The 25,608-nt window shown below is 40.0% G+C and overlaps 1 protein-coding gene across 1 annotated transcript in view; it reads right to left on the bottom strand.

Moving 5' to 3' along the window:
* LOC5577442 overlaps positions 1-25,608 on the bottom strand; it is a 369,008-nt gene that overhangs the window by 209,833 nt on the left and 133,567 nt on the right. The window contains exon 2 of the mRNA XM_021839424.1: positions 24,384-24,787. Coding sequence (XP_021695116.1) covers positions 24,384-24,438 — 55 coding nt within the window. The 5' untranslated portion in view covers positions 24,439-24,787. The remainder of the gene's footprint in view (positions 1-24,383; positions 24,788-25,608) is intronic.

Raw genomic sequence — 25,608 nt, 5'->3', positions numbered from 1 at the left:
AAAACACTACTTGATGTAATAGCGAAGAATATTGTAGAAGATTGTACCATGATCAAAATTAATAAAGTTGGTGTTTTAACCATCTGAAGTATATCATGCAATGCTGCTTGTATTTCTTCAACATAGCTTGGAGGTAGCCACTAAGCGCATCATAGCCACCTATGACGCTGGGCGAGCTGAGGCACATGTCGCATGCATATAAGTGACTGTACGGGAGTGCTGATCTAAGCCTAACTTTCAACAACTGAAAGAGTAATAAAAATGAGATTAAATCTAGGTACAACCTTCTGCAATTATGTTCATTAGGGTATCAACTAGTGTATTTGTCATTCTGGGCTTATTTGAATGCGAACAATTAGTATACGGAACGAAACAGTGACATAGGATCAATTTTCAATATATTTGAGACGAATATCCCATACAAACTTCAAATCGAATGCGCCAGCTGGTGAAGCAACCAATTGAGTTGAAATTTTGAGAGAGTGTTTTTCTTACCCTAAGGCTCATACCTAGGGGGTGCCCCGTTGAGTTTTACAACTTTTTTGTTTAAGGGCCAGTCTAATCACCAGATAGTGGTCAGAGTCGATGTTAGCGTTACGATAGGTCCTACGTCGATAATGTCGGAGAAGTGCCGTGCATCAATCAAACGTGGTCGATTTGTGATTCTGTCTGCTGTGGTGATCTCCAGGTTTATCGGTATGGAAGGCTGAGCCATATTCTTGGAGGCGGCGAAATCAATTATTCATTAGCTGTTTTCGTTCGTCAGCTGGTGGGCGCTAAACTTTCTAATAATCGGTCTGAATTCCTCCTCCTGGAAAACCTTAGCGTTTAGATCTCCTATGATGATTTTGACGTCGTGGCTTGGGCAGCTGTCGTACTCGCGATCGAGCTACGCGTATACACCGTCTTTATCATCATCAGTGGTTCCGGAGTGAGGGTTGTGCACGTTCATTATGCTGAAGTTGAGAAACCGGCCTTTGAGCCTCAACTTGCACATTCTCTCATTGATCGGCCATCACCCGATCACGCGCCTCTGCATATCACCCATCACTATAAAAGCTATTCCCAGTTCGTGTGTATTGCCGCAGCTCTGATAGACGATATGGTTACCTCTGAACGCTCGCACCATTGATCCCTGTCAACACTACGATGCCGAATCCCCGGTCCTTCAGCATGTCTGCGAGTATGCGTGTGCTCCCGATAAAGTTTGAGGTCGCTGTGGTCTTCTTCGATTGTCCCGGTTCGTATTCGCTCTAACGAAGGCACGGTGCTGCCATCTGAAAAAAGTTTACTCTATGTGTGAAGCGTCGAAAATTTAACCCGGCAAGGTATAGGAAGTGAAATTTCAAATGCTTATATAAAATTAATTACACTAGCTATTTAAATTCTTTTCAGTACATGTTGATAGACTATTGATGGGCTACGTTATAGACACATTATTTTGATTTTAATATTTTTTCCTCAATATTATGCGGATTCTATAGCTTATCATAAATCTAACCCCGTACACTTAACAGAATTTAATTAAATTTAGTTTTGATTTTTTTAGAAGCATTTGAAAATTGACTTCCTATGCTTTGCCATGTAAAGAAAACGGAGCTTCACGCATAGGGTCAACTATGGTAATTGCCTCCGCCATCGCGAATTCTCTCGTTGATTATTCGTTGCTTGATTTTTTTACGGCTAGCTTGCAGGGCCTGACACCAACCCCCTAAATGTTCAGAGGACCATAGTTTATTCTTTCTACGCTGCACTGATTTGTATTTGAATCGACACGATTTCCCATTGAAATTGATGGTTTGTGACGAATTGAGGCATTTTTGAATTCGGCTACCATTGCACGCTGTTGTTTCATAGTTTTCCACTCCTTCGCTTTTTCCTGGCTTGAATCAGAATCTGAGGCAACTAATCATACATCGGGGTGAATCAAATTAGAGATTGTTGCTTTGGCTTCCGTGGTGCCACTGACATTTACTGAAAAGTATATGTCTAGCCGAGGCAACAAATTTGAATACTACATCTCCGATTTTATTCCGATTTTGAATTTTTCTACAATTCAACGGAACTGCGAGTGGAACATCCTGCTCAACTGCCAACTTTAGTTCGAGCGCAGATTCGAGTTTCCGTTGCGAGAGGCTATCAAACATGTCGAAACCCATCACGAGGAATGCCGATTCCTTGAAGTTGTTGACTACGAGACTGAAGGGATTCAAATTATCTTTAAGGAATGTTTGCCAGATTATTAAAAATTTTAGAGATGATACTTCAGCCATTCAAATCAATGTCCGTCTCGTCTATTTGGGAAATCGAAGGTCACGAGGAATTCGAGGAGCAGGAGAGCCTTCAGTAGGATCAATTGAAGATGGAATATTGCTACTACGATGCTGAATCGTTTTAAGCGGAGGAGGCTCAAGTATTCCAGAGCAATTCTATCCAAAACCAATCAGTTTGGTCCGGATATGCCACTCTACATGGCATAATGGACCACGTTCGATTACCTCAAATCAAACTTCAATGTTTTGATGGTAATATCGATGACTGGCTGAGTTTCAGGGATCTCAACCCTTCCATGATTCATGAAAAGCCAGATTTATCGGAAGTTGAGAAGTTCCACTGTCTCAAGGGGTGCTTAGTAGGCGAGGCTAAGGCACTTATCGATCCGCTAAAGATCACCAGGCACAACTATTAAGTTACTTGGAAGACGTTGCTGAAACGATAAAACAACAACGCGCTCCTAAAAAAGTGCAAGTGCAAGCAATTATCAAACTGCCGTCGCTTGGCAATGAATCAATCACGGAACTCCACAAATTGGTTGATGGATTTGCCCACGTGGTTCACTAAACCAGATTATCCAGCCTGCCGAATACAAGGATTTGTTGGTGGTTGAACTTCTCAGTTCTCGTCTCGATCCCACTACACGACGAGGGTAGGAAGACATTCGTCTACGAAAGAGCAGGACACTTTTAAGGACTTGCTGGACTTTCTACAGCGCGGAATCCAAATTCTCAATGCTCTATCGATCAAGTCCTGCAGCCGAAACGGAAGCCATTTTCAGCGAAGGTCAGCAATAACGCCGTACAGTCGAACAACGCCAAGTATCCCTCGTGTACGGAGATTCATGGACTTCCCACGTTGTCAGACTGTCTGAAGATGTCGATTTCCAGTCGAAAGTCCCTTTGTGGGCTCAATTACTCTGCCGCAATTGTCTCAAACGTAGTCATCTACTCGAGAATGTACATCAAAGTTTTCTTGTTGGTATTGTAAGGCTCGACACCAAACGTTTCTTTGAAACACAGTAACGTATGATGTAACGTAACGTAACGTGTACAGTAACGTATGGCAGGAGAAACACACGGAAGCCAAGAATTTTTAGGGAAGAGAGACAGCGCTCAGCAGAACGACACAAGTGCAAATCCTAAGGCAGCTAATTTCCGAAAAACTGAACCAAATGACGAAAGTTTCTGTTCATAAGGCCAACATGTCGGTTATGGGAATTGCAATTTGGCACAAGAGCAACTCGTAAAATCAGATCTCGAAACTCTTAAACTCTTGGGGAATTTTTTTATAAATTCGAAAAATAATTTCTAGTAGGATCCCAAGAAGTGGCAAGTATCCTTGGAGGAATCCATGGAGGAATTTCTAGAGAAATAACTGGAGTAATCTTCGGAGGAGTTCTTCGAGGAGTCCTTGGAGACATCTTGGTAGGAATCTATATAGAACTCTTCCTGAAAGAATCCTTGGAGGAGTCTTTTGAAGGATTACTGGAGGAATCTCTAAAAGAATTTTCATGATATTTGCTTCAAGAATCCCTGAATGAATCTTTGGTGTAATCCCTGCAGGATTCATTTGATGAATTCCAGGAAGAATTCCAGCAATGATTGAAAGCATTCCTACAGGAATCCTTTAGGAACCTTATTGCGAAAGAGGAATTCCTGTAGAATCCTTGGGGAGCTTCTGGCAGAGTTTCTGGATGAATTAGTGAAGCCCTATCGGAACCAATCTATGAAAGGTGGTTGCGACCTAAAGTTTATCCTGGTGGAATATTTGGAAGAAAGTACTAAACATACTTCTTCTTCTTCTTCTTTCTGGCGTTACGTCCCAACTGGGACAAAGCCTGCTTCTCAGATTAGTGTTCTTATGAGCACTTCCACAGTTATTAACTGAGAGCTTTCTTTGCCGATTGACCATTTTTGCATGTGTATATCGTGTGGCAGGTACGAAGATACTCTATGCCCTGGGAATCGAGAAAATTTCCTTTACGAAAAGATCCTCGACCAGCGGGATTCGAACCCACGACCCTCAGCATGGTCATGCTGAATAGCTGCGCGTTTACCGCTACGGCTATCTGGGCCCCATTAAACATACTAAACATACTACTACTAACGAAACTATTGAAGCATTGAAAATTTCAAGTAACCTGTCAGATTTTCTTTTTAATTTATAATTTAATTACTGGTAGAATCCAAGAGAGAATTTTAAACGGGAAACCCTTGGACTAATTTAAAAAGGATTATTTGAAAGTTTTTTTAAGGATTGTTGTGATTAGTTCTTGGAATAATTCTAGTTTTTTTTTATTTTCATGAGAAATATAACATAGTCAACTTATAGTACGGCTTATCATAATTTACCAAACAGAATAATATAGAGTAAAGTGGGGCAAAAGTTCGAGTGTGGCAAGAGTTTCTTTTTAAGATTTCTAGCTCAATTCAAAACAAAACTTATAAATGTCAAGGTGGTTCGAATTCTATTCAAGTGAGAGACTTTCACTCCAAATATTATGAAAATTGATTGTGATTTGGAAAAGTTATTACTATTTGTTGTTTTTCGACGTGAATATTGTAATTTTCGGTCAAACTTTCGTTGCATGGAACCAAATGAAGATTAAATCTTTTTCAAATATTTTATGTAAGGGCGTTTCAAGGCCTATCATAAGGACGCTTTGAGGTGTATTAGTTTTTGCATAAATGCTTGGAAACAATTTTTGGCTCAGAGTGGGGCAAAAGTTCGAATCAGCGGGGCAAAAGTTCGACCCATGTAGAAACTCACGGAAAAAAAATGCAAATTGCCTAAAATCCAAACATTATCTTCAAATTTAGCTAAATTTGCCTGATCGTGTGAAAAATGTCATCAAAATTTTACATTTCCACTTAGTTTTGAGAAAAACTGCTATTTTTGAGTATATTACAATTAACCCTGTTTTGGGCAATTTTTTGATGAAAATTTAGTGTGTATTTTTCGGCAAACTAAAGTTTACGGCTGGTATAAAGTATGCCTATCATAGAAGTATCGATATTTTGTGTTTTAACCAGCGATCTTTTGCCCCACACTAGATTCGAACTCTTGCCCCACCGGTGGGGCAAAATTTCGAATAAGACAATCAATTTTGAAAGTGTTATAACTAAAAATGGGTAAATATTTTAACATAAGTTTGTTCAGCAAAATTGTAGCCAATATGTTGAAGGTTCTCTTTCAACTGCTATTGTTTTCCAGGAAACTTTGATTATACCACTAAGGTCGAACTTTTGCCCCACCTTACTCTAATTTTAATTTTGGCATTCTTCTTCATGGGTTTTATTTGGAAACTTTCTTTACTTAACCTATACATTTTTCAGAAAACTCCTTACAAACACTTTTACAAATACATATTCATTGAGATTTTATTGAATATTCAACATTATTATCCCTTAATAATTTCCGCAGGGATTTTTTTAGGAACTCTTTCAGATCCCTTCAAATGTTACTCCAGAAATTTATTGATGAATTTCACAAAAAAACAACTTTGGAGGTTTCAATTTTGACTAGGAATTTCCTAAGGAAGAACTTTCAAACACAACCGTATTTTCTAGACCAGTTCCAATAGAGCTGCATTCCATTATTCCAGAAATTTCTAGATATTTCTTCCAGAGACTCCTCCAGTGATTTCTCTAGAAAAAAAAATCCACAGATTATTCCAGGTATTTCTCCATAAATTTGGTAATACGTACAAAGTTTATTACAAGGATTTTTCCAAACAAAAAATATAGACAGAGGTTCATCCAGCAAAGTCTCTACAGTCATTCTTCCAGAAATTTGTCCAAAGTTACTTCAGACACTTTCTCCAGTGATTTGTCCAAAGATTACTCTAGATTTGTCTCCAAAGATTCCTTCAGCAATTTATTCAGGAATTTCTCCAGAGGTTACTCAAGTAAACCCTTTTTCTGGTTCCTCCAGAAGTTGTTCTAGGGGTATTTTTTCAGAATTTTCTCCAGAGATTTCGCCGGGTATTCCTCCAAAAACTCAGGCACGAATTTCTCCAGGGATGTTTCCGGAGATTTAACCAGAGATTCCTCCAAGAATTCTCACAGAATCCTCTAGGGATTCCTCCATAAAATCCTACAGGGATTTCTCAATATTTTTACTTTAGCTTTCTTTTTGGATTCCTCCAAAAATGTCTTCAAAAAAGGAGTTTCTGGAAAAATTCTTGGAGAAATCTCTGGAAGAATGCTTTGGATTATTTCTGATGAAACACCTGGAGGAATTTGTAAAAATAGTTGTGAAGTTGTAAAAATTCATGAAGTATTTCCTGTAGCGATTTTGCTGAAGCTATCTCCAGGATAATTGCTGGAGAAAACTCTTGAGGAATCCTTTCAGGAATTCGTGAAGTGATTACTTGTAGCATTTAAAATAAAATTCGTGGTGAAATTCCTACAGGAATTCCTAGAGAAATCCCTGGAGAAATCCTTGGAGACATCCCTGCAAGAATCCCTCTAGATATTAATTAATCTGGGGGAATGCGTGAGAAATTTGCCGAAGAATTTCTAGAGGAATCTCTGAAAAAACATCATGAGAAATCGCTTGAAAATACCTAGAAGAATCTCTGGAGGAATCATTGAAAAAGTTCCTGGAAGAATTCTTGAAGATATTCCAGGAGGAATCTATTCTTCAAGGATTTATATTATTCAAAGGATTCTAAGGAGAAATGACTGCAGGTATTTCTTTTGGAACTCTTAATGAAGCTCGTAGTGAAATCTCTAGAAGAATCCCTGTAGAGATTTTTCTGGAGGAATCCCTGGAATATCCCTTGGGGAAATCCCTGGTAGAATCCCTGGAGGGACTCCAGTCAGAATTTCTGAAGGGATTGCTGAAGATAGTTTTGGAGCCCTATCTGATCCGGTCAAAAAAAAATCTGGGTGCTTCTTCATGAAGCAATCTCTGTCGAAATCGTTGTATGGATCACAAATCTGTAATAAAGGATATGGAGGAATCTTTTAAAAAAAAGTGAAGGAGTTCTTTTCCAACACCAATGCACAGTGCAGTGGTCCAGAAAGTAGTTTTACGCGGAAAGATGCATTTTGCGCTTCAGAATGAAACATAAGACGAAAACGATCTTCCACAAAGTTGTTTGTATTAGTTAGGCCCTTTGTTTGGTGTCATTGAAAATTAGGGTGGTCCATATTTTCATAGAAATGGTGTAACTATCTTTCTTTTTTGTAGAAATTATAGTATACATGCTTCAGCAAATTGTAAACCAGTAAGTTTCAAGCAACCTCGCCAATCTTTTTCATCTCTTAGATTGATCGATTTAGAGCTTTTTTTTTTCTCGGGTGCCATAGTGGGTCCAAACGAAACTGCTTTTCTCTAGCGTTTTCAATTCAAATATCGCATCAAAGTTGTCTAAGGAACACTTATAGAGCTATGAAAAATACGTAATTTGGTGAGTGAAGAAACTCGCAATCTCCTTCCGTTTGGGAGTAATTGTTATTTTTATCACAGAAACATGCCTACTTTGATTGTAAATATCTCTGATTGGGGCAAACATAAAAAAACCTTTTGATGACATTCTAACGACAAAATAAAATTGTAGATTATATCAAAAAATTACAGATGTGTTATTTTTGTAACTCCAATAAAATGCCTTGAAAAACAATGAATTTTAATCACAAAAACTTCAATAGCTTTTGAACTAAATTAGATATCAACAATCTTCTTGCAGGTAAATTAAGTTCTAAAAGTCGTTCATAGACAACTTTGACGAGAAGGTAATATTGTAAAACTAGAGTTGAAAAACTCATTCATCTTGGACCACCCTACGATGATTGGAGAAAAATGCTTTAGATTGGTTAAATTTTGAGCTACATAGAAACCTTTTGTTGGCAAAGTTGATCAAAATTTGAAGTTCTACAACTTTATCTAAGAGTATATACCATTATTTTTGCAAATAAAAAAGTTGAATATAACATTCATGTGATATTATGGACCGCCCTAGCTTTAGATAACACCAAATAAAAGCTTACACTTTTATAAACAATTTTGTAGAAGATCGTTTTTGTCTGAAATTTAATTTTCATGCTAAAAATTCAAAATAATAAAAAATACATACTATGAAAATCTTCAAAATAATTGTATTGCCCTATCTTTCTTATTTCAGATTTCTCGTCAAAGTAGTCTTTTAACGTCTTTTATAACTTAAGAAAATGCAAGTTTATATGCAAAAATATTGTTGAAATCTATTTTAGTTCAAAAGTAAATGAAGTTTGTGCGATAAAAATCCTTTTTTTTTTGCAAGACATTTTATTTGAGTTACAAGAATGATACAACGGAAGATGGATCGATTTGCGAGATAAAACCCGGGCGACGATGGAGTCACTCCAGTAGATACAGTGTGAACAGTAACAGGAATTCGGAAACGACCGTTAGCCAAATTATATACCTGTTACCGATGCAAACTCAGGATGATTAACCCCTCTACCGGCAGCTTCATTTTTTACCGCAAAATTCAAATTCAAATCGTTATAACTTTTTTGTTTTTCAATGTTTTTGCACCATTTTTTCACAAGTTCTCAAAAAACTCTTCTAGTTTTAGGATCTGTGTCGATATTGATCATTGGTCATCTGGTTCTGAAGATATTCCAAAATTCCTTGGGGGACCGACCCGTAACCAGAACCCCCCGTTGATTTCTCAGGCTACAGAGTTTTAATCGTATTCGGATATCCACTCTTCGGAACAATACATTAATGAGAGTATGTTGTGAAAAAATGAAGTAATTTGGTGCAGCCGTCTTTGAGTAATGATCATTTAGGTTTCTGGAACCACGCTGGCCAAATAAAGATCTTAAAAACTCCAAAAAACATCATATCGTGATTTTCAGATATCTCCAAGAATTCTTAATTAATTTGTATGATTTTTTCAGAGTAGCTCCTTATTACCTTGATTATATAGCCCACATTTTATTTTTTTGATAAATTGATCAAAAACAAAATGGCCGCCATAGACATTTTATATGGAAAATGTCGGTCCCCCAAGGAACATCGGAATATTTTTATAACCAGATCACCAATAATTAATATCCACACGGATTCTTAAACTAGAAAAGAGGTTTGATAACTTGTGAAAAAATGGCGCAAAAACAAAAAAGTTATAACGATTTGAAAATTTATTTTGCGGTAAAAAATGAAGCTGCCGGTAGAGGGGTTAAAGCGTACAGTAGATTCCGTCCAGTGCATTGAAAGAAGTTACTCTTACTTGGTTTGACTTACTTGGTATACACAGCATCGTTTTTTTTTGTTTGTTCTAATCTATAACACGATTTCCAATTAAGTAGTACAAATAAACTGTTATTAGATTTCAATCAGCATTTGAAGAACCATATACCAAAGCTCAAAGGGTATTCTAGAAGTGTGTATTCTGAGTGCTCGAGCTGTTGTTTTTCGGTTATGGAGCGTCAGTACGCATCGAAACGACAGCGGTTTTTCGTCATCCAAACAAAGTTTTTCAGGTAAATTTCTTGCTTACAGTCCCTAAAAGGCAACTTCGTTTATAACTCGTTTTACGAGTAAATTTAACTAAAACTGATTCATTCGAGCCTTAAATTTAGTTTGTATTTTGAGGTTTCAGTGTATGCATCGCAGTCAATTCAATAATTATTTATTCCAATTCGATTTGTTTGTACTAAGTAATCTTTGTATTGTGATTCCAACCCATCTCAAAGATCTTTCCAACGGTGAACTTTCTCCTCAAAATCAAACGGACCATATTTCAACCCTCACTGCCTTCAGGCTCAGTCGTCCCAAGTCAATCCAATAAATTTGTCTTCTTATCCCAGTTTTCCATCGCATCGCATCGCATCGCCTTGTGCGAAACAGTTGAATGGCTTTATCAAAAATGTGAACCGAAGGAAACGTCCGGACGACCGAAAGTTAATTAATTGGATGGCTAATTTGATTTGATCTGAGTATAACGTGCTGTTCCCCTCCGTCCACCCTTCGTCGGCAGACTTTGATGTTTCTTCGTCGTGAGGATAACTTTTGGTTCTCATAAAACGACGACGAAAGCCGGACACAGCGAGTGAACAGTGTTCACTAAGGTGGCCCATTTTTTGTATGGAAAAAATCAACTTACAAAAATCGGAAGTTACACCCCTCACAATTGTTTAATTGGACTCCAATAAGCTACTGCGAAAATTTGAGTCGAATCTATCATCTTTAAGGATGAGTTAAACAAACTTTCTATTTGCATAGAGGAAATGAACTACATACAGTATTGGGCAAAACATTTGCAACTTTTTCGATTTTCCACACAAAACGGTCAACTTCGGAGGCTGAGATCTGAGTTACTTATGGATCGACACTGAAGAAGTCTGTAAGTCGCAGACGAAATAGGCCTATCTGTCAAGATAAGGAACACATATTAGAGTTTAAAGGTGTTTGCTCGCCTTACTACGGATTTTAGTATTTTATTTTTTGCAAAAAGTGAAGTTTTAAAGTTCAATTTGTAGTTCTAAGCATACTCTAATAATCCCTCCTCTAAATTTAATATAAAAAAGTGTAGTATTTATGGACCGATTTGAATCAAATTTTCACAACATGTTGGACGTGAATTTCGAAATATATTTTTGAGAAAGTTTTCTAGTTACGAGTTCAAAAGCAATAACGGTTTAGCCAGTTTTTTTACAAATATAATTAATTTACATAACTTGAAAAATTTGAGAAATAGCTTGTTACTATCTTCAGCAAAGTTGTACATTCGGACGGGATGAACAAGTTTGTCGAAGATATTTTTATGTAGGTCTCTCCAAAGTTTATTTAGTAAGGAAAAACAAAATAGTTTCAAATGAATTGTCCAATACAGTATATGCGAAAACGATTTACTGGGGCTAACAACTACTTAAAATGTTCTGTAGTTCGATCATTATGGGCCATCCTAGTGGTTCACATTTCGGTGGCGCGTTCCTCTTCTAGTGGCTTGCCACGGAAACTTTAATCAGCCACACGAACGCGTCCAGGATGAAAAATTATAGCGCCTTGTATCGTGTGTCCCGCCTGCCTGTGGCGTGACCGCAGAACTTCTTCATTTTTTCCGTGCCAATTAATTTATCATGATCCTTGTTTTATGGTGTGCTCGTTAGGTTTTGACCACCCGGCAGCAGAAATAGCGATGCAACGCAGCAATGGACTTGAGGTCGAGCTTCAAGCTTATGATGGAGCGTTCGTTTAGTTTTAAGGAACCATTTTTTCGGAGCTCTTATATTTTGGTACGGCTTGCAATCGTGAAAAAAGTTGAGATTAAGGTTTCAATTAACAAGAAAGTCATGACTTTATTTGTCGGAGCAAAGAATTCCAAACAAATGAAAAACTCTTTTTTTCACGAAAAAGCTCTCCTGAAGTTCAGCAAACTTATGAAAAAAGCTTTGCAAGCTACGTTGAGCTTCTGAAGGTAAGCGTTTTGAGCTTTTGAATAGAAGTTTCAAGAGAAACTTTCCAAGCTTCTACTAAATCATAGTGGATAAATTTACCAAACTTATACAAAGAGGTTTTTCAATCTTCTAGAGAGAAGCTTACTAAATTTCAAAAAAAAAAATTTCTATGACTATAGAGACAGGTTTCCGGTACATCTGAAGACAACCTAATGTAGCTTCAAGTGCGAGGCTTCTCATGATTCTTTACAGAAATATTCCTAACATCTGCTGAACCTTTCGGAGAGAAATCCTTAAAAATCTTGACACAAATGTTCAAAAACTTTGAATTCTTAAAGCAACATTTTTTTTTAGAAAGACTTTTTGCAAGAAAGTTTTATTTCCCCTGGAGAGAAACTACTCAGGGTTCTGGAGATATTTTTTTCAAGCCTCTGGAGATAAACTTTAAATGTTCTGAACATATGCTTTTCAAGCATCTGTAGTGGACAGTTTTGCTCAACGAAAGCAAACTACAAAGAAAACTGAACCATCTTCTTTCAATCAAAATAATTTCTCACTGGAATTGTTCAGATGGCAAAAACCCCAATTTAAACAGCAGGCAGCCGCCGCGAAACGCTTTAATCATTCAATTAACATGCTTCGCTCGAATAAATTGACAGAAGCTGCCGTCCCCGAAACGACAAATCGACATAGATTAACGAGCACCAATTTACCTCCGCACCATCGTTTCCTTTTGGCCATCGGCGGCGCCAATTTTGTCAATTCACCAGCAGAAGGACTGCCAGGGCCACACAAGGCTTCCCGACAAGTGGAGCACAACTGAATGGTAACAAATTTTGTTGTTTGCATACAACATTTTTGTTAACAGTTTACTGTAATTTCAACCCGTGCTTTTAGCAGCTCAACAATTCGATAAAACTTTTTGAACTCATCACATCAATATTTTTAAGAAAAAGTTTTGATATTTATGTGGTAGTCTTTCAAAGTCAGTTCTGAAGAGAAGCCTTCCAAGCTTCTGGAGAGAAGACTTCCTAGCTTCTGGAAATAAACCTTTCAAGCTTCTGAGAGAAGGCTTACAAGCTTCTAGAGAGAAGCCTACCAAACATCAGGAGAAAATCCTTCCAAGCTTTAAAAGAGAAGCACTCCAAGCTTCTGGATAGAAGCACAGAGAAACAGACGTAACACTTAGAACAAATTGCGATCAAAATCATAGTCGCGAAAACATATACGCCCAATGCTAAAAACACTGTAGTTGGCCGATGGACCAACAGGTGGCGGTAGTGTGTAAACGTCAAACACGAACAAAAACGACGCGAGCGCTGTGGGTGGTCGATTGACCACCTACCAGATATTCGAATCGATCGTTAAAAAGTTGGTCGATGGACAGCGATGAGAGTGTGACGTCTGTTTGTCTGTGATAGAAGCCTTTCAAACTTCTTGAGAGGTACCTCCTAAGCTTTTGAAGAGAAGCACCCTAAGCTTCTGAGTTGGAAAACGGTGAGTCGACAATCAGGAAGGAGCATACAACATAGCTCTGGTCCTCACAAGCCCCTACCTCACGCTTCCACGGGTCTAACGATGACAAAGACCGCCAGCTAAGGGTGGCGTACTTAGCTGGTAGTGCAACCTGGGCACTGTTGTCCTTCTGACATCAGCTAGAGTGAGGGGGTGCCAGGTGGGAGCTTGGGATTCTTACCTTTTCCAAGCAAAACTTGTACATACAGCTGTATGGAACACCACCTCTAGCACTTCCTTCGGGAGGTGGCCAAGCGTCTGGTCCATCTGACCAGGGGCTCAAGCATGGTCTACCTAGGATGTGGCGGGGGTTCATCAGTGGGCTCTGGTGAAGATGCAGAGATCGCCAGTGATACCACAGACGGTAGCAGCCAGCACCAGCAGATGCAGCACACCGAGTGAGCCACAGGGAAACCAGCGGGATGCAGGCTTCCTGAGACAAGTGTTCACACTAAAGTCTGGGAGTAGCACCGTTCAAGACGACCGGCAGCGTGAGAAGTATGAGTTGGCGGAAGTAAAGAGGAAGGTCAACGACAAGACCAAAAGCAATGTCCACCTCAGGATCAAGCAGCTGGTGACGGGCATCAAGTTCGCCGTTACAGCCGCAGAACGCGGACAGAAGGAATTGCGGATTAGAGCGGAGAAAGCCTAAAAGGCATTGATTTCGGTGAAAACAATACCCGTTTCACAGGAGACGCCTAGAAGCAATCCGACCATCCGCTCGGAAAAACGAACGAGGGATACACCAAGAGAACAGGAAGATCCCAAAAAGCAGCGAAGCGACAATGAGTGCGTCAGCGAGCAGAACAATGGCAGTGAATCGCGCACCGTGAAAAGCCAGAAGAAGAAGAACGCAGCACGTAAGGAGAAGAATAGAAAGAGAAAGGAACCAAAGAAGAAAGAAAAGTGACGGTCACCTTGTGAGTGGTTCAAGGGCGATGCTCAGGAGAGTGAGGGAGGATCCATAGCTGAAGGAGTTGGGTGAAAACGTGGTGAGAACCAGGCGCACCCAGAAAGGTGATATGATCTTTGAGCTCAAAAAAGGTCCGTCGGTCAAGAGTTCGGCCTGCCGGGAGCTCGTCGCAAAATCTCTGGGCAACGAGGCAAGTGTGAGAGCCTTATCCCAGGAGGCAGTAATTGAATGTAGAGAACTGGACGACATCACAACAGAAGACGACGTGACTGTTGTCTCAATGCAACCTGGAAGAAGCACCGCAGTCCATCCGGCTGAGGAGAGCGTACAGGGGTATGCAAATAGCGACGATCCGATTACCAGTAGCAGCGGCCCAAAAATTCGTCGAGGAGAAAAATTCAGTAGAGAGATGCTTCAGATGCATGGATTTCGGCCACCGGGCAAAAAACTGCAAAGGCCCGGAGAAGTCCGAACACTGCAGGAAATGTGGTGAAAAAGGTCACGTTGGCAGGGACTGCCTGAAGATACCTAGGTGCTTGCTGTGTAAGGTGGAGGAAGGTAACGCCCATACGACGGGTGGCTTCAAATGCCCCAAATTTCAGAAGGCGAAGGCAGGGCAGTAATGATGATGAAGGTAACGCAGGTGATTGACAATCATTGCGACGCCGCACAACACGAATTTTGTGGCATTCGACAACAGAAACAAAATGCGACATTGTGATCATTGCAGAATCGTATCGGGTTCCTCCCGATAACGGCAATTCGGTAGTAGACACAGCAGAGGCGACGGCAATCCAAGTAATGGGCTAATTCTCTATCCAAGAAGTAGACGAACGCTCATACGAGGGTAATCGTTAAAATTAACGAAATCTTGTGTGTAGTTGTTACGCCTCCTCCCCCCTGAGGTGGACACTGGAGCAGTACACACAGATGTTGGATGTGCTAACCGACAAGCTGATCGGTCGAACGTCGGTAATCATCGGAGGAGACTTCAATGCTTGGGTCGTGGAGTGAGGTAGTAGACCAACGCGAGAGGATACAGTTCGCTGGAAGCTCGACGTAAGGCTGTGCAACGACTGTCTCGCTAGCACATTTCGCAAAGACGGTAGGGAATCCAACATCGACGTAACCGTGTGTAGCCTGTCGCTAATTACCAATAGGAACTGGAGAGTTAGCAAAGAATACACCCACAGTGACCATCAAACAATCCACTACTGCGATGACCAGAGAGGTTGTGCAGTATGGCAGAGGAGAAATGGAGAACGAAGGTGGAAGACGAAGCATTTCGACAAGGATCTTTTCGTCAAAGCAATCCGAGCTGTAAGTGACACTCCAAACATGGACGCAGGAGAGCTGACAGATGCGTTGGAGAGAGCGTGTGACACAAATATGCCGAGAAAATTGGAACCAAGGAATCAGCGGCTTCCTGCATAATGGTGGAACAACAGACTCAGCACCCTTCGTGCAGCCTACTTAAGGTGATACGGGGAGGCACTCGATTTATTGCATTGGCTATGTATTGGTGCAATAGTGATCATTAACTTTGGGACTGTGTGTGTGGCGTAGCATTGGTTTGTTTTTTTATAAAACAAAGCTGTCATTTTTTGTGTTTACCACAACAATCCATGGAACACTAATTCACCTAGCAGTGGTTTATGCTTTACGTAATAAAGTCAATTTCCTACATATCTAACTATGCACACAAGTATCAAATTAAGTGGCAAATAAAACGCAAATATCCAGCTAAAGAGATACAGTATTGGACAACACATTTGTAACATTTTCAGTTTTCCTCAAACAATGGTCAAGAGGATTAGATTTGAGGTATTTACGGATCAATTTGAATAAAATTTTCACAGTTCAACAGATATAAATTGAATTTCAACATACATATAATGTTTTTGACTACACACTCAAACAGAGTGTGAGAGTTCGGTAAATAAAATCACCGAACTTGATCTGTAATTCACTAAATTACTGATCTTTCGGTAATCACGCGATTTTTGACAGCAAAACTACTGAATTTCGGTAAATCTGTCATTATTTTTATTGAGGCGTCTGTGATTCGTCAGTATTACTGACAACGGTGAAAAATTCAACCGGTGTTTCGGTAATCCATCTATTATTTTACCGAAATCGGTAAAAAATCAAGTTGACAGCACCATGCTGCCGTGTTTTTTTTTCTGGTGGGCTTTTGAAAGTCACAAACATTTCGTGTAAAAACTAATACGATCGAGGTAAGCGTGATAGTTTTTGATTGATTTGTAAAATAACAAGCAAAATTATTTGCAGTACTGCTGCTAGGAACCACCATGCACTAGCAGCTCTCAGGCTTTGTGCGTCCCGTATTGGAAGCGACGCAGCCAGCTTTCTCCAAAACCAACGGTGACTCCATCTTCAGACTTGGTTGGTGCGTAATGCAGATTAATGAATGACTACAATTATACAATCATGGCGATGCAATAAAATATGAGTGATAACGTGATATTTTCTTTATGTTTTGGATGTTGCTGATAAGATACAGGAGAAAAAAACAACCCGTGGGCATGGATTACATTTTTTCGGTAAACAATTACCGAACAATCGGTAGTTTTGACAGCTGCGCTCGAAAGTTCAAATTACCGATTGTTCGGTAATCGGTTCGTTTACCGAACTGATTACCGACCGGTCAGCTGTTGAGATTTCGGTAAATAAATTACCTACTTCGGTGATTTGAGCTATCCTAAAGCCCTGTCACAATTTTAGTGCCAAACGCTTAAGTTTAGGCCAAAAACACATGTTTACTCAATTTTCTAATGTTTTCCGTTGGTTTAAGCCCAAAAACATTTCTTTAGATTTTGTCACATCCTTTGGCTTAAACTCAAATTTTGGGTGTATTTTGTTTTCCGTGCCCCTTACGAAATGTCATATAGGAATAACCCCAGTGGTCGAACTAAAACCCCTGTGGTGTTTTTGTCGACTAAGCGAACGTCAAACATGATCAAAAGTGTCAAGGTTCATTTATGGACCAAATTTTTAAATTAAAGTTTAAACATGATATAGCCATTATTTGAGCGGGAAAAATTGCTAAAGTAGTTACAGTAACATGCTTTTTCGTGTTATTAAGCATAAGCATAAGCATAGCATAAGCATAGATGACCGTACAATTCGTAGTTGCTACTCCGTGATTGACCAGAACAATCGAAGTTGCACAGGGAATTAATGAATGGGGCTTGGGATTAGCTTACCATTTTTCAATGTGCACAAATCGAGAGCTCAAATTTTAAAAGTCAATAACGGCGCCGGCCACGTCCTTACGGTCATCGGGGAAGGGAAGGAATGTTAGTGTGACTACCGTTGTTACTAGAGACCGAGATCACCTCTGCATCTCCACGGTTGTCATGGAAAGGATATTGGGTTAGTGGGTAAGGTATAGATCTGGGAGTCACCAATGGTAGGTGATGCGATCCATGATATAATTACGCCTAACCGAATTCGCGAAATAATTCGATAATCGCATTGTACGCCGGACAAGTGTTCATCGCTCGCCCTCGCAAGGGCAAGCGATGCGATCAATAGATCAAACACAACTAACGGATCACGCCACTTTTCACTTCACCCGACCGACGCGCGACATGTTTGATCCTGCCCTCATCGCCCGCCCCCGCAGGAGCAAGCGTCAAGGTCGATGGATCAAACACAACTAACGGATCACGCTACTTTTCACTTCACTCGAACGACGCGCGACATGTTTGATCCTGCCCTCATCACCCGCCCCCGCAGGAGCAAGCGTCAAGGTCGAAGGATCAAACACAACTCAGTAACATGCTTTTTCGTGTTATTGAATAAAAACAAGATTTCATTAAAAATTTTAGGACCCAATTGACATAGCTCAAAAAAATAAGCAATAGTTACATGGTATCTTCAGCAAAAGTGTAGATATTGTCGATCAAATGTGAGGTTAGGTTGCGAAAGTTTTGCAAATTGAAATCAATTTTGGTTTCAAATGGTTTCCTTTCCATTAATCCGAAATCTTATCAGTAACATTCTTCTTCCAAATTTATCGCTACCAACTTTGACTGGGATGCACCAATCACTATTCACTATTTGAAGAGCGTCACCTACGCTTTTTGCGTTAGATCACAAATAGACTCTTGATTGAAATATATGTTCAAACTTAAGTTATGTCTGTCTTGCAGTACTAATTTCATTCAAATTGATGAGATCTTTTCTATCATTTTTTTTTTATTTCTTTAGCAATTGAAGTGATTTCTTCAGAGGTACGCTTATTTTTGCAGTGAAACTTACCTCTATGGCAATCTTCCAGATATTCGTCGAATTCTCTAGTAGTTTCAGGTCAATAATTTAAAGAGTTCCTCAAAAGCTCTTCTATAAATTCAATCTTTAATTTCTTAAGGAGTCATTAAGGGCTTCCAATCAATCTAGGAATAATTATCTTGGACATACAATAAAAATCGTCACGTTTGGTATCGATAGTTCTGCTCTTGGATTTGCACTACTGTTCATTCTCAATAAAATCAAACATTTCTTGAATTTAACGTTGTTAACATAACAGCTTTGCTACTAAAAAGTCAAAATAAACGTTTCCCAGCATTGAATCCGCATCTTCGGAGTGCATGCCTTGCATTTTACCTCAATACAAACTCGCAAGAGATATGATGTTTAAAATCAACGACTTTTCATTTCAAAGCTTCGTGCTAGAGATGCACGATTCACTAAGCTAAAATTGTTATAGCAAGATTTATCCCAATTGAAACGTCACACTAGAAAGAAGCAGACGAAAAAGAAGAGTAAACTGCTTTTTAGAATAAAACTAAGGTCAAGATTAAGCGAAAATTTAGGTTTCAGTTTCAATTTAGTAGAGACAAAAATCGTAAGATTGTAACAGTTTCACCTGCGTGTATTGCAGTTTATTGCTCTATTCAGGTCCATTTTGGTTCATATTTAATTACATTACTGATCCGGTGATTTTAAATTAAAATCAGCAAACACATTTTCGGAAAAATTTGGAAAAATCGATTCGATTTATGTGTTTTTGTTGACACTTTCCAGTCGCAAGTGCCTGGATGCAAGCGTTGCCAATTTACCGAACAATATCGTACCTTCCATCGAAAAAGTTTTTTTTCTGCTTTATATTCACAATTTTAAACATAAATTCAGAAATTCAAGACGAAGTTGCACAATCAAATTTTTGTAATAAATTACAAAATATAGATGATTGTGTGTTAACTAAATGTTCAATTATTTTGTAATTAATTTTTCTAGCCACACTGGTTTCAATGATCAATGATTGTTTACATCTTTTTGCACTCATACTAGACCATATAGTGTGTATGTCATAAATGAAAATGGAATTATATTTTGGTTTTGTCCATAGAAGTTTAGAAGGCAGATTATTAAATCTAGTAATTGAATCAATATAAAAATAAGGTAAACTCAAGCATGGCAATGTAACAAGTGAAGTGATATAGTTTTCTAGAGTGTTCAAATGGAAATATCAGGTAAACTGACCAATTTAATTGTTGTCATGAAATCGGGACGTGCTGTTGTGCTAAGAAAAACATAAAGAAGCAGTGAGTGAACCTTTGGCTTCTATAAAGTAGAACTAGCTGATATCTCAAAGTAATTTGAAAAAAAAAACAGATTTCAATGAGTTCAACAGAGTATTCACTTCAATGCATTAGAATTTTGTGAGGATATACCAGGTATGAATCATTTATTTTGCTAATTTAATTCTGAAATAGTTTCTGTTTGTATGTGTTGGTAAATAATTATCAATGATTGTGATGGAAGCCATGTTGCATTTACTTCCCGAAAAGCCTTAAGTGCCAGAAGACGCGTGCAGAGAGCTAGGATCGCAGCAAGCCGTGCACGCGGGCGGCTGCGTTTTGAATTTTCTGTCACGTTAATTTCGGCTCCGCGAATTTTCGAATTGAATAATGTGAAAATTGAATTGCTTGATTTCAGTTGCAAATGTTCTTACAAAAGTTTTGTTAAATGGTAGAAATGTTTTATTTGTGTGAAAATTTAATTCAAACATAACTTGTGGCGTTTTGCATGGTGAATTTTCGTAGTTCCGTTGGTGGTTCGGCCGGTACTACGGCACCCGGATAGTTTTTTTTTTGTCAGTAAAAAGTATGATTCTGTTAAAATTCAATGATAAAGCATAGTTGCCATGGTTAGGAGATCTGATGATGATGATCAGTGCTTTCTCAAAACAAATGCTAGAAAAAGTGACAAAACCGCATTTGATTACGATTATTGTGCTACGTAAAGTTAAAGAATATTTGAAACCAAAATGGACATTTCAGTTTTGCTCTGTTCATTGTGTGAGCTTTATCGACGATGCACCATCGAAAATGCGGAATCATCCAGAGGAGATGGATTCGATTTTTCAACAAATCATTTTGTTGAAACTTCTTACGGAGTCGTCCTATATTCGGCGTTGGGACAAACAAATGGCTTTAATGAGTTTGTTCTGATTAAAATGCTCCTTTTCAATGCTTCAATTTGGGCTATTTCTGTGTCATAAGGTTGGGTCAATTTATCTTTTCGTTTCAGAGAGCTAGTAATGGCGCTTAAACCAAAGCTAATTAGCTAGGACATTAGGTGGAAATACCTGTGTCCCATCCCTGGAAAACAAGCGCGTATGGAGTGACATAAACTTTCTTAGCTACATCACTCCCAACGTTGATAAAAATACTTCATTCACAAATGTCCCTAATTACAAAAGATACCCTGATCTACGGGTATTTGGTCGCATGACTCGCTTATAGTGAATCCAAGGCCATCATCCTTTCCTATATCCAACTCCTTGACATCTATGAGGGCGTCGGTGAGTCGCTGGCCTCTCTTTAAGTAGGTGTCATATCATCATCATTTGGCCGGCAATGGAAATTGTCATGTCTTTTCATCTTTGACTTCCGATTGGACAGCTATTCATTCCAAAATAGTTTTCCATAAGCAATTGGAATAAGAGTGGTAAAGTGACCAACATGACAGCTTTCAGTATGCAATCTACGAAATACTCCGTTACCACGCAACGCAACGCAACGCAAGAAGACGCGTGCAGAGAGCTAGAACTCTTCCATCTAATAGCGATGGCAAAGATCAAGGACCCCGCTACCCCAGCTGAAATTTGCCCCAACAAACTGAAGGCGATAGTGGACGGTCTCTTTGCTAAGCATGCTCCAACCGCGTGGCCGCCCACACTGCACCGTACGCTGATGAAGATGAAGAAAATGCCGGTATCCAAGTGTATAACGCTAAGTTGATAACGGTTGCGAAATGATTGAAGCTGAACAAAGCTCCCGGACCAGATGGTATCCCTAACGTAGCGCTAAGGGCAGCAATCTTGGCGTTCCCAGACATATTCAGGACAGCGTTGCAGAAGTGTCTAGTGGAAGGCTGCTTCCCAGACAGATGGAAGGTGCAGAAGCTGGTGTTGCTGCCAAAACCGGGAAAACCGCCAGGAGATCCTGCTTCATATAGACCAATATGCTTGCTGGATACTCTTGGCAAACTTCTGGAAAAGGTTATCCTCGTCAGGCTGACGATCTACACGAAATACGAGCGGATGCTATTCGGGCAGTCATCGCGTGCGCGGAGAAAGCGTCCAAGCAGAAGAGTAGAGGCAATCGATACTACTTCCGGAAATATCTGCACAGATTCGGACACGCAGAGTCTCCAAAGGAGATGGCGTGAAGACCAGAGAGCTCTGGGTTGCAATCGGAGTAGGCTAGATCCTCCATCGGGGACTAGATCGTGTAGAGCGGGCGTAGCGTAGTATCGGTTAAAAGTCGTCGTAGCGCCTGCAATCCGGAAGTCATCTTCCAACCAAAATTGCAGAACCGACCCAGGCACAACGTCGAGTCGGAGTTGGCTAACTCCACCGCCGGGGTCTAGCTGAGTAATTCGCGAAACAGCATCGGCAAATGGTCATCGGGGCGCCTGTGAACCTGAAGTTTCCCTTCACCGGAATCGCAGGACCGACCTAGGCATCTGCCCGGGTAGCATCAACGCCGGGGAAATTCGTCGGACTTGGCTAGATCCACCACCGGGTACTACTCTGAGTACAGTGGAGATTCGCTCGTTGGGGGCCCGCTACATGGAATGACTCGATGGTTCATGAAATGAATTGATGTTCGCTGATGACGTCTGAGTACCGTCGCATTGAAGTCTCTATGTATAGAACAAATACGTATGTCGCACAGAAAACTGTCCCAAGCCCCGGCGAGATCTTCAACCGCCAATTGGGCAAAACGAGTAGTCGCAGAGACACCGTAGGAATGTCATAGTGAGCAGCATTTTTGTTTACATTAAGCTACAACAGCGAACTAGCAGAACAGCTAGAGGCTTAGATTGACGAAGTGCATGAGTACAGCCCTCCCCCGATGAAGTTGCCTGTTGAAGTTCCGGGAGTATCGAGGCACAGGAGCAGTAGGAAAAGTTTTTTAATGGTTAAGCACGCCTAACGTGCAAACCGTGCAAACACACAACAGGCCAGGCTTTTGAAGCTTTTTTGTACCCTACGATAAATAAAAAAATAACGAAAACAAGAGATGCCCTACAAGCTTCTGGAGATAAGCCTCCCAAGTTTCTAGAGAGGTGCCTTCCAAGCTTCTGAAGATAGCCTTTCCAGCATCTAAAGAGGTGCCTTCAGAGCTTCTAGAGAGCAGCCTTCCAAGCTGGGGATGCTTCCCACAAGCTTGAAAGGCATCTTTCCAATAGCTTGGAATAGTTTTCAAGCATCTCAAGAGAAACCTTCCAAGCTTCAGGAGAGAAGCCTCCCAAACTCCTGAACAGAAGCCTTTCAAGCTTCTGGAGAAAGCTTTCCAAGCTTCTGGAGAGGAACCTTGCAAGTTTCTGAAAAGAGGCTTTCTAGCTGTAAATAGGTACCTTTGAAGCTTCTGGAAAGAGCCTTCTAAGCTTCTGAAAAGGTGCCTTCCAAACTTCTAGAGCTTCTGGAGGGAAACCCTTCAAGCTTCTAGAGAGGTATCTTCCAAGCTTATGAAGAGAAGCCTTCCAAGCTTCTGGGAAAATTCCTTCCAAACTTTTGGAGAGAAGCCTTCTTAGCTTCTGGGAAGAAGCATTTCAAGCTCAACTCAAAAAAAAATATAATATAAATTCAACAAAATGTGTTGATTGTAATGAATTCTGTCATAACAATTTTGTCATAACGCACTGATCGGGTTGCTCTTCAATTTTGGGGCGCGAGTGTGGCCTTATTAGCATAAAGTCTATTTCGCGAATTTGACTGTCGCCAAACGCTGCGCCTACGGGATTTGTGAATTTTGTGCAAAAGACGTTTTGGCGCGCGCACGCGGGCGAATGGGTAATTCAATTGAACTCCCCTCCCGACGCGGAATGGAATGGAGAGAAAATTGATTTCGCTTCTGGGCCAAAATCGAGGGGTTGGCTGCGTGGGCGGAATGGTTGTTTAATATTAATTGGTGTTCAAGGGAATCCGAACGCCTTTTTGGAAACAAGGCTGTTCGTGTTCGTGTTTTCGGTTTTAGGTGGGCCAAGGCCAGAAGATTCAACGAAACCATTAGCACTGAGCTTGAACAAAACGCGCGCGGGAAGTTTCTGATGGGGATTCAACATAATAGTGGGTTGTAAGACAAGCTGGAAGCCTTTAAAAGGATAGTAAGCTTCAATGGCGTAGCTGGGATTTTTTTAGTCGAACAAATGTAGTTTCGACCAAATGTCCATTCGACGAAATGTTCGTTCGAGCAAACGGCCATTGAAAGAAGGATAACAAAATGACCGATCGCTTTTTACCAAATATTTAAGTGGTTTCGGTTTTCCGTGCATAATTTGTTTACAAATTAGAAAGGAGGCCATGGTGCAAGAATAGGCCTTTTCACAAGACGTTTCTAATCAGCTGATTCGGAAGCTGTTTGACAGTTCCTCTTCGAAAATGACAGGCCCGTGTATGCATCGCTCTTCGGCAAATGTAAACAAATGCATGCACGGAGCTGTCACATTAAAAAGACTATGAACACTAGGATGTCCGCTGTATTGTATGAAAACCTCGCTTAACTTGAACAGCAGCAACGTAGTGGACCTGGAAGAGGTCTTCAATAAACCTTTATTTTTAAAATCGTTTACAGGCATTGCACGAGGAGACTAATTTTTTCTGTAAGTAAAGTTCATCATTTCTTTTTTAGAGAAACATATGAGACCCCTTCCTCCCCTTTGTTCCTACGTCGATGGTTAACTTTCACCAAAAGTAAGGGAGTGTTGAAATTGCTAATTTTACGACACAAACCCGAACTTACCTTTCATCACAACAAGTTGAAACACGTACATCCAGATGTTGGCCTTGATTAGCATTTTTGCGGCCGACTTGTATCAGCTCTTCTCAGCCCCACTCCGGGAGGCTGCGAGCCGAGTCCGTGATTTTGGGTAAATTTCACTAGTAACAACACTTAGTACGCAATGGGTTCACATTTGGTAACGTCTTCGATGGCATCGTTGTTGAAGAAAAGGAAGGTGGGCAACAGTTTCAACCCAAAAAAAAACGGAAATCATCCTCCACCTCCGACGATGATGATGAGCCATTTTGCAAGTTCCATTGTTTGCGATTGGGGGGGGAAACCGAGAGGGTTAACGTTTATGGGTCCGGCAGTTACTGCTTCAATTGGTTTGCTTCCAGAAGGGTTGGGTTCACTTCAGCTCGAATCTGCAAAGAAAAAGAAAGAAGGGGTTTGTACAACACAACTCATCAAATATTCAAACAAATGCATTATGGCTTAAGCAAGAGTACACCCGGATCGATACATTTCTTGGAGAAAAGTTGATTTGGAAGCAACGACTAGATGTTGGTTCTCTGAAATTCATTCTGATTCTTCGAAATTCAATTGATTCGTCAGACAACGTTTGCTATTGCTACTCAACAAGTGTGATTGGACGAGTGTTCCAGAAAGACGCTCATTTTGCGAAAAGACAAACTTTACCAATTTTTCTGGAAATCAATGTTACTAATTATTGAAGAAAAGAAAGAAAAATAAAGAATTGGGATAGAAAATTTCCTTTCGGATTTGGCTGCAGTTTTATCCGACATGGAGTCCGACAAGAGTTTTAAGGGTTTCCCAAAAAGTTTTCTAAGGCTTTCAAATCATTCCCAAGGGTTTTGAAGGGGTTGTCGAATGTTACCAATAAGTTAGTTAGAGATTTCTATGGATTCTTTAGGCGTTAATGAAGGTTTCCATTCGATTCTCTATAGCTCCTAGGATAATCACAGTCCTAGGAAATATCACACAGAAAAATTATTCCATGAACACTTCAGTGTTAAATCATTTACATAAAGGCAATGCCAAAGTTGTCAGAAATTTGCAAATTTACTTCACATACGGTGTAAAATAACATGAGTGTAATGTAAAATTATGTTGCATAGTTGTTTAGAGCCCACTCTAATTGTTGCCAAAATTTACATTTTTTTCTGTGTAAAGGGGAGGCTTTCAGGGATATCCTAAGAATTCTAAAAATTCCTAGAGGTACTCA

This window comes from Aedes aegypti, chromosome 1 (assembly GCF_002204515.2).
Source record: "Aedes aegypti strain LVP_AGWG chromosome 1, AaegL5.0 Primary Assembly, whole genome shotgun sequence".
Taxonomy (NCBI): domain Eukaryota; kingdom Metazoa; phylum Arthropoda; class Insecta; order Diptera; family Culicidae; genus Aedes; species Aedes aegypti.
The sequence above is the reverse complement of the archived record's forward strand: the minus strand, read 5'-3'. Positions and strand labels throughout refer to the sequence as shown.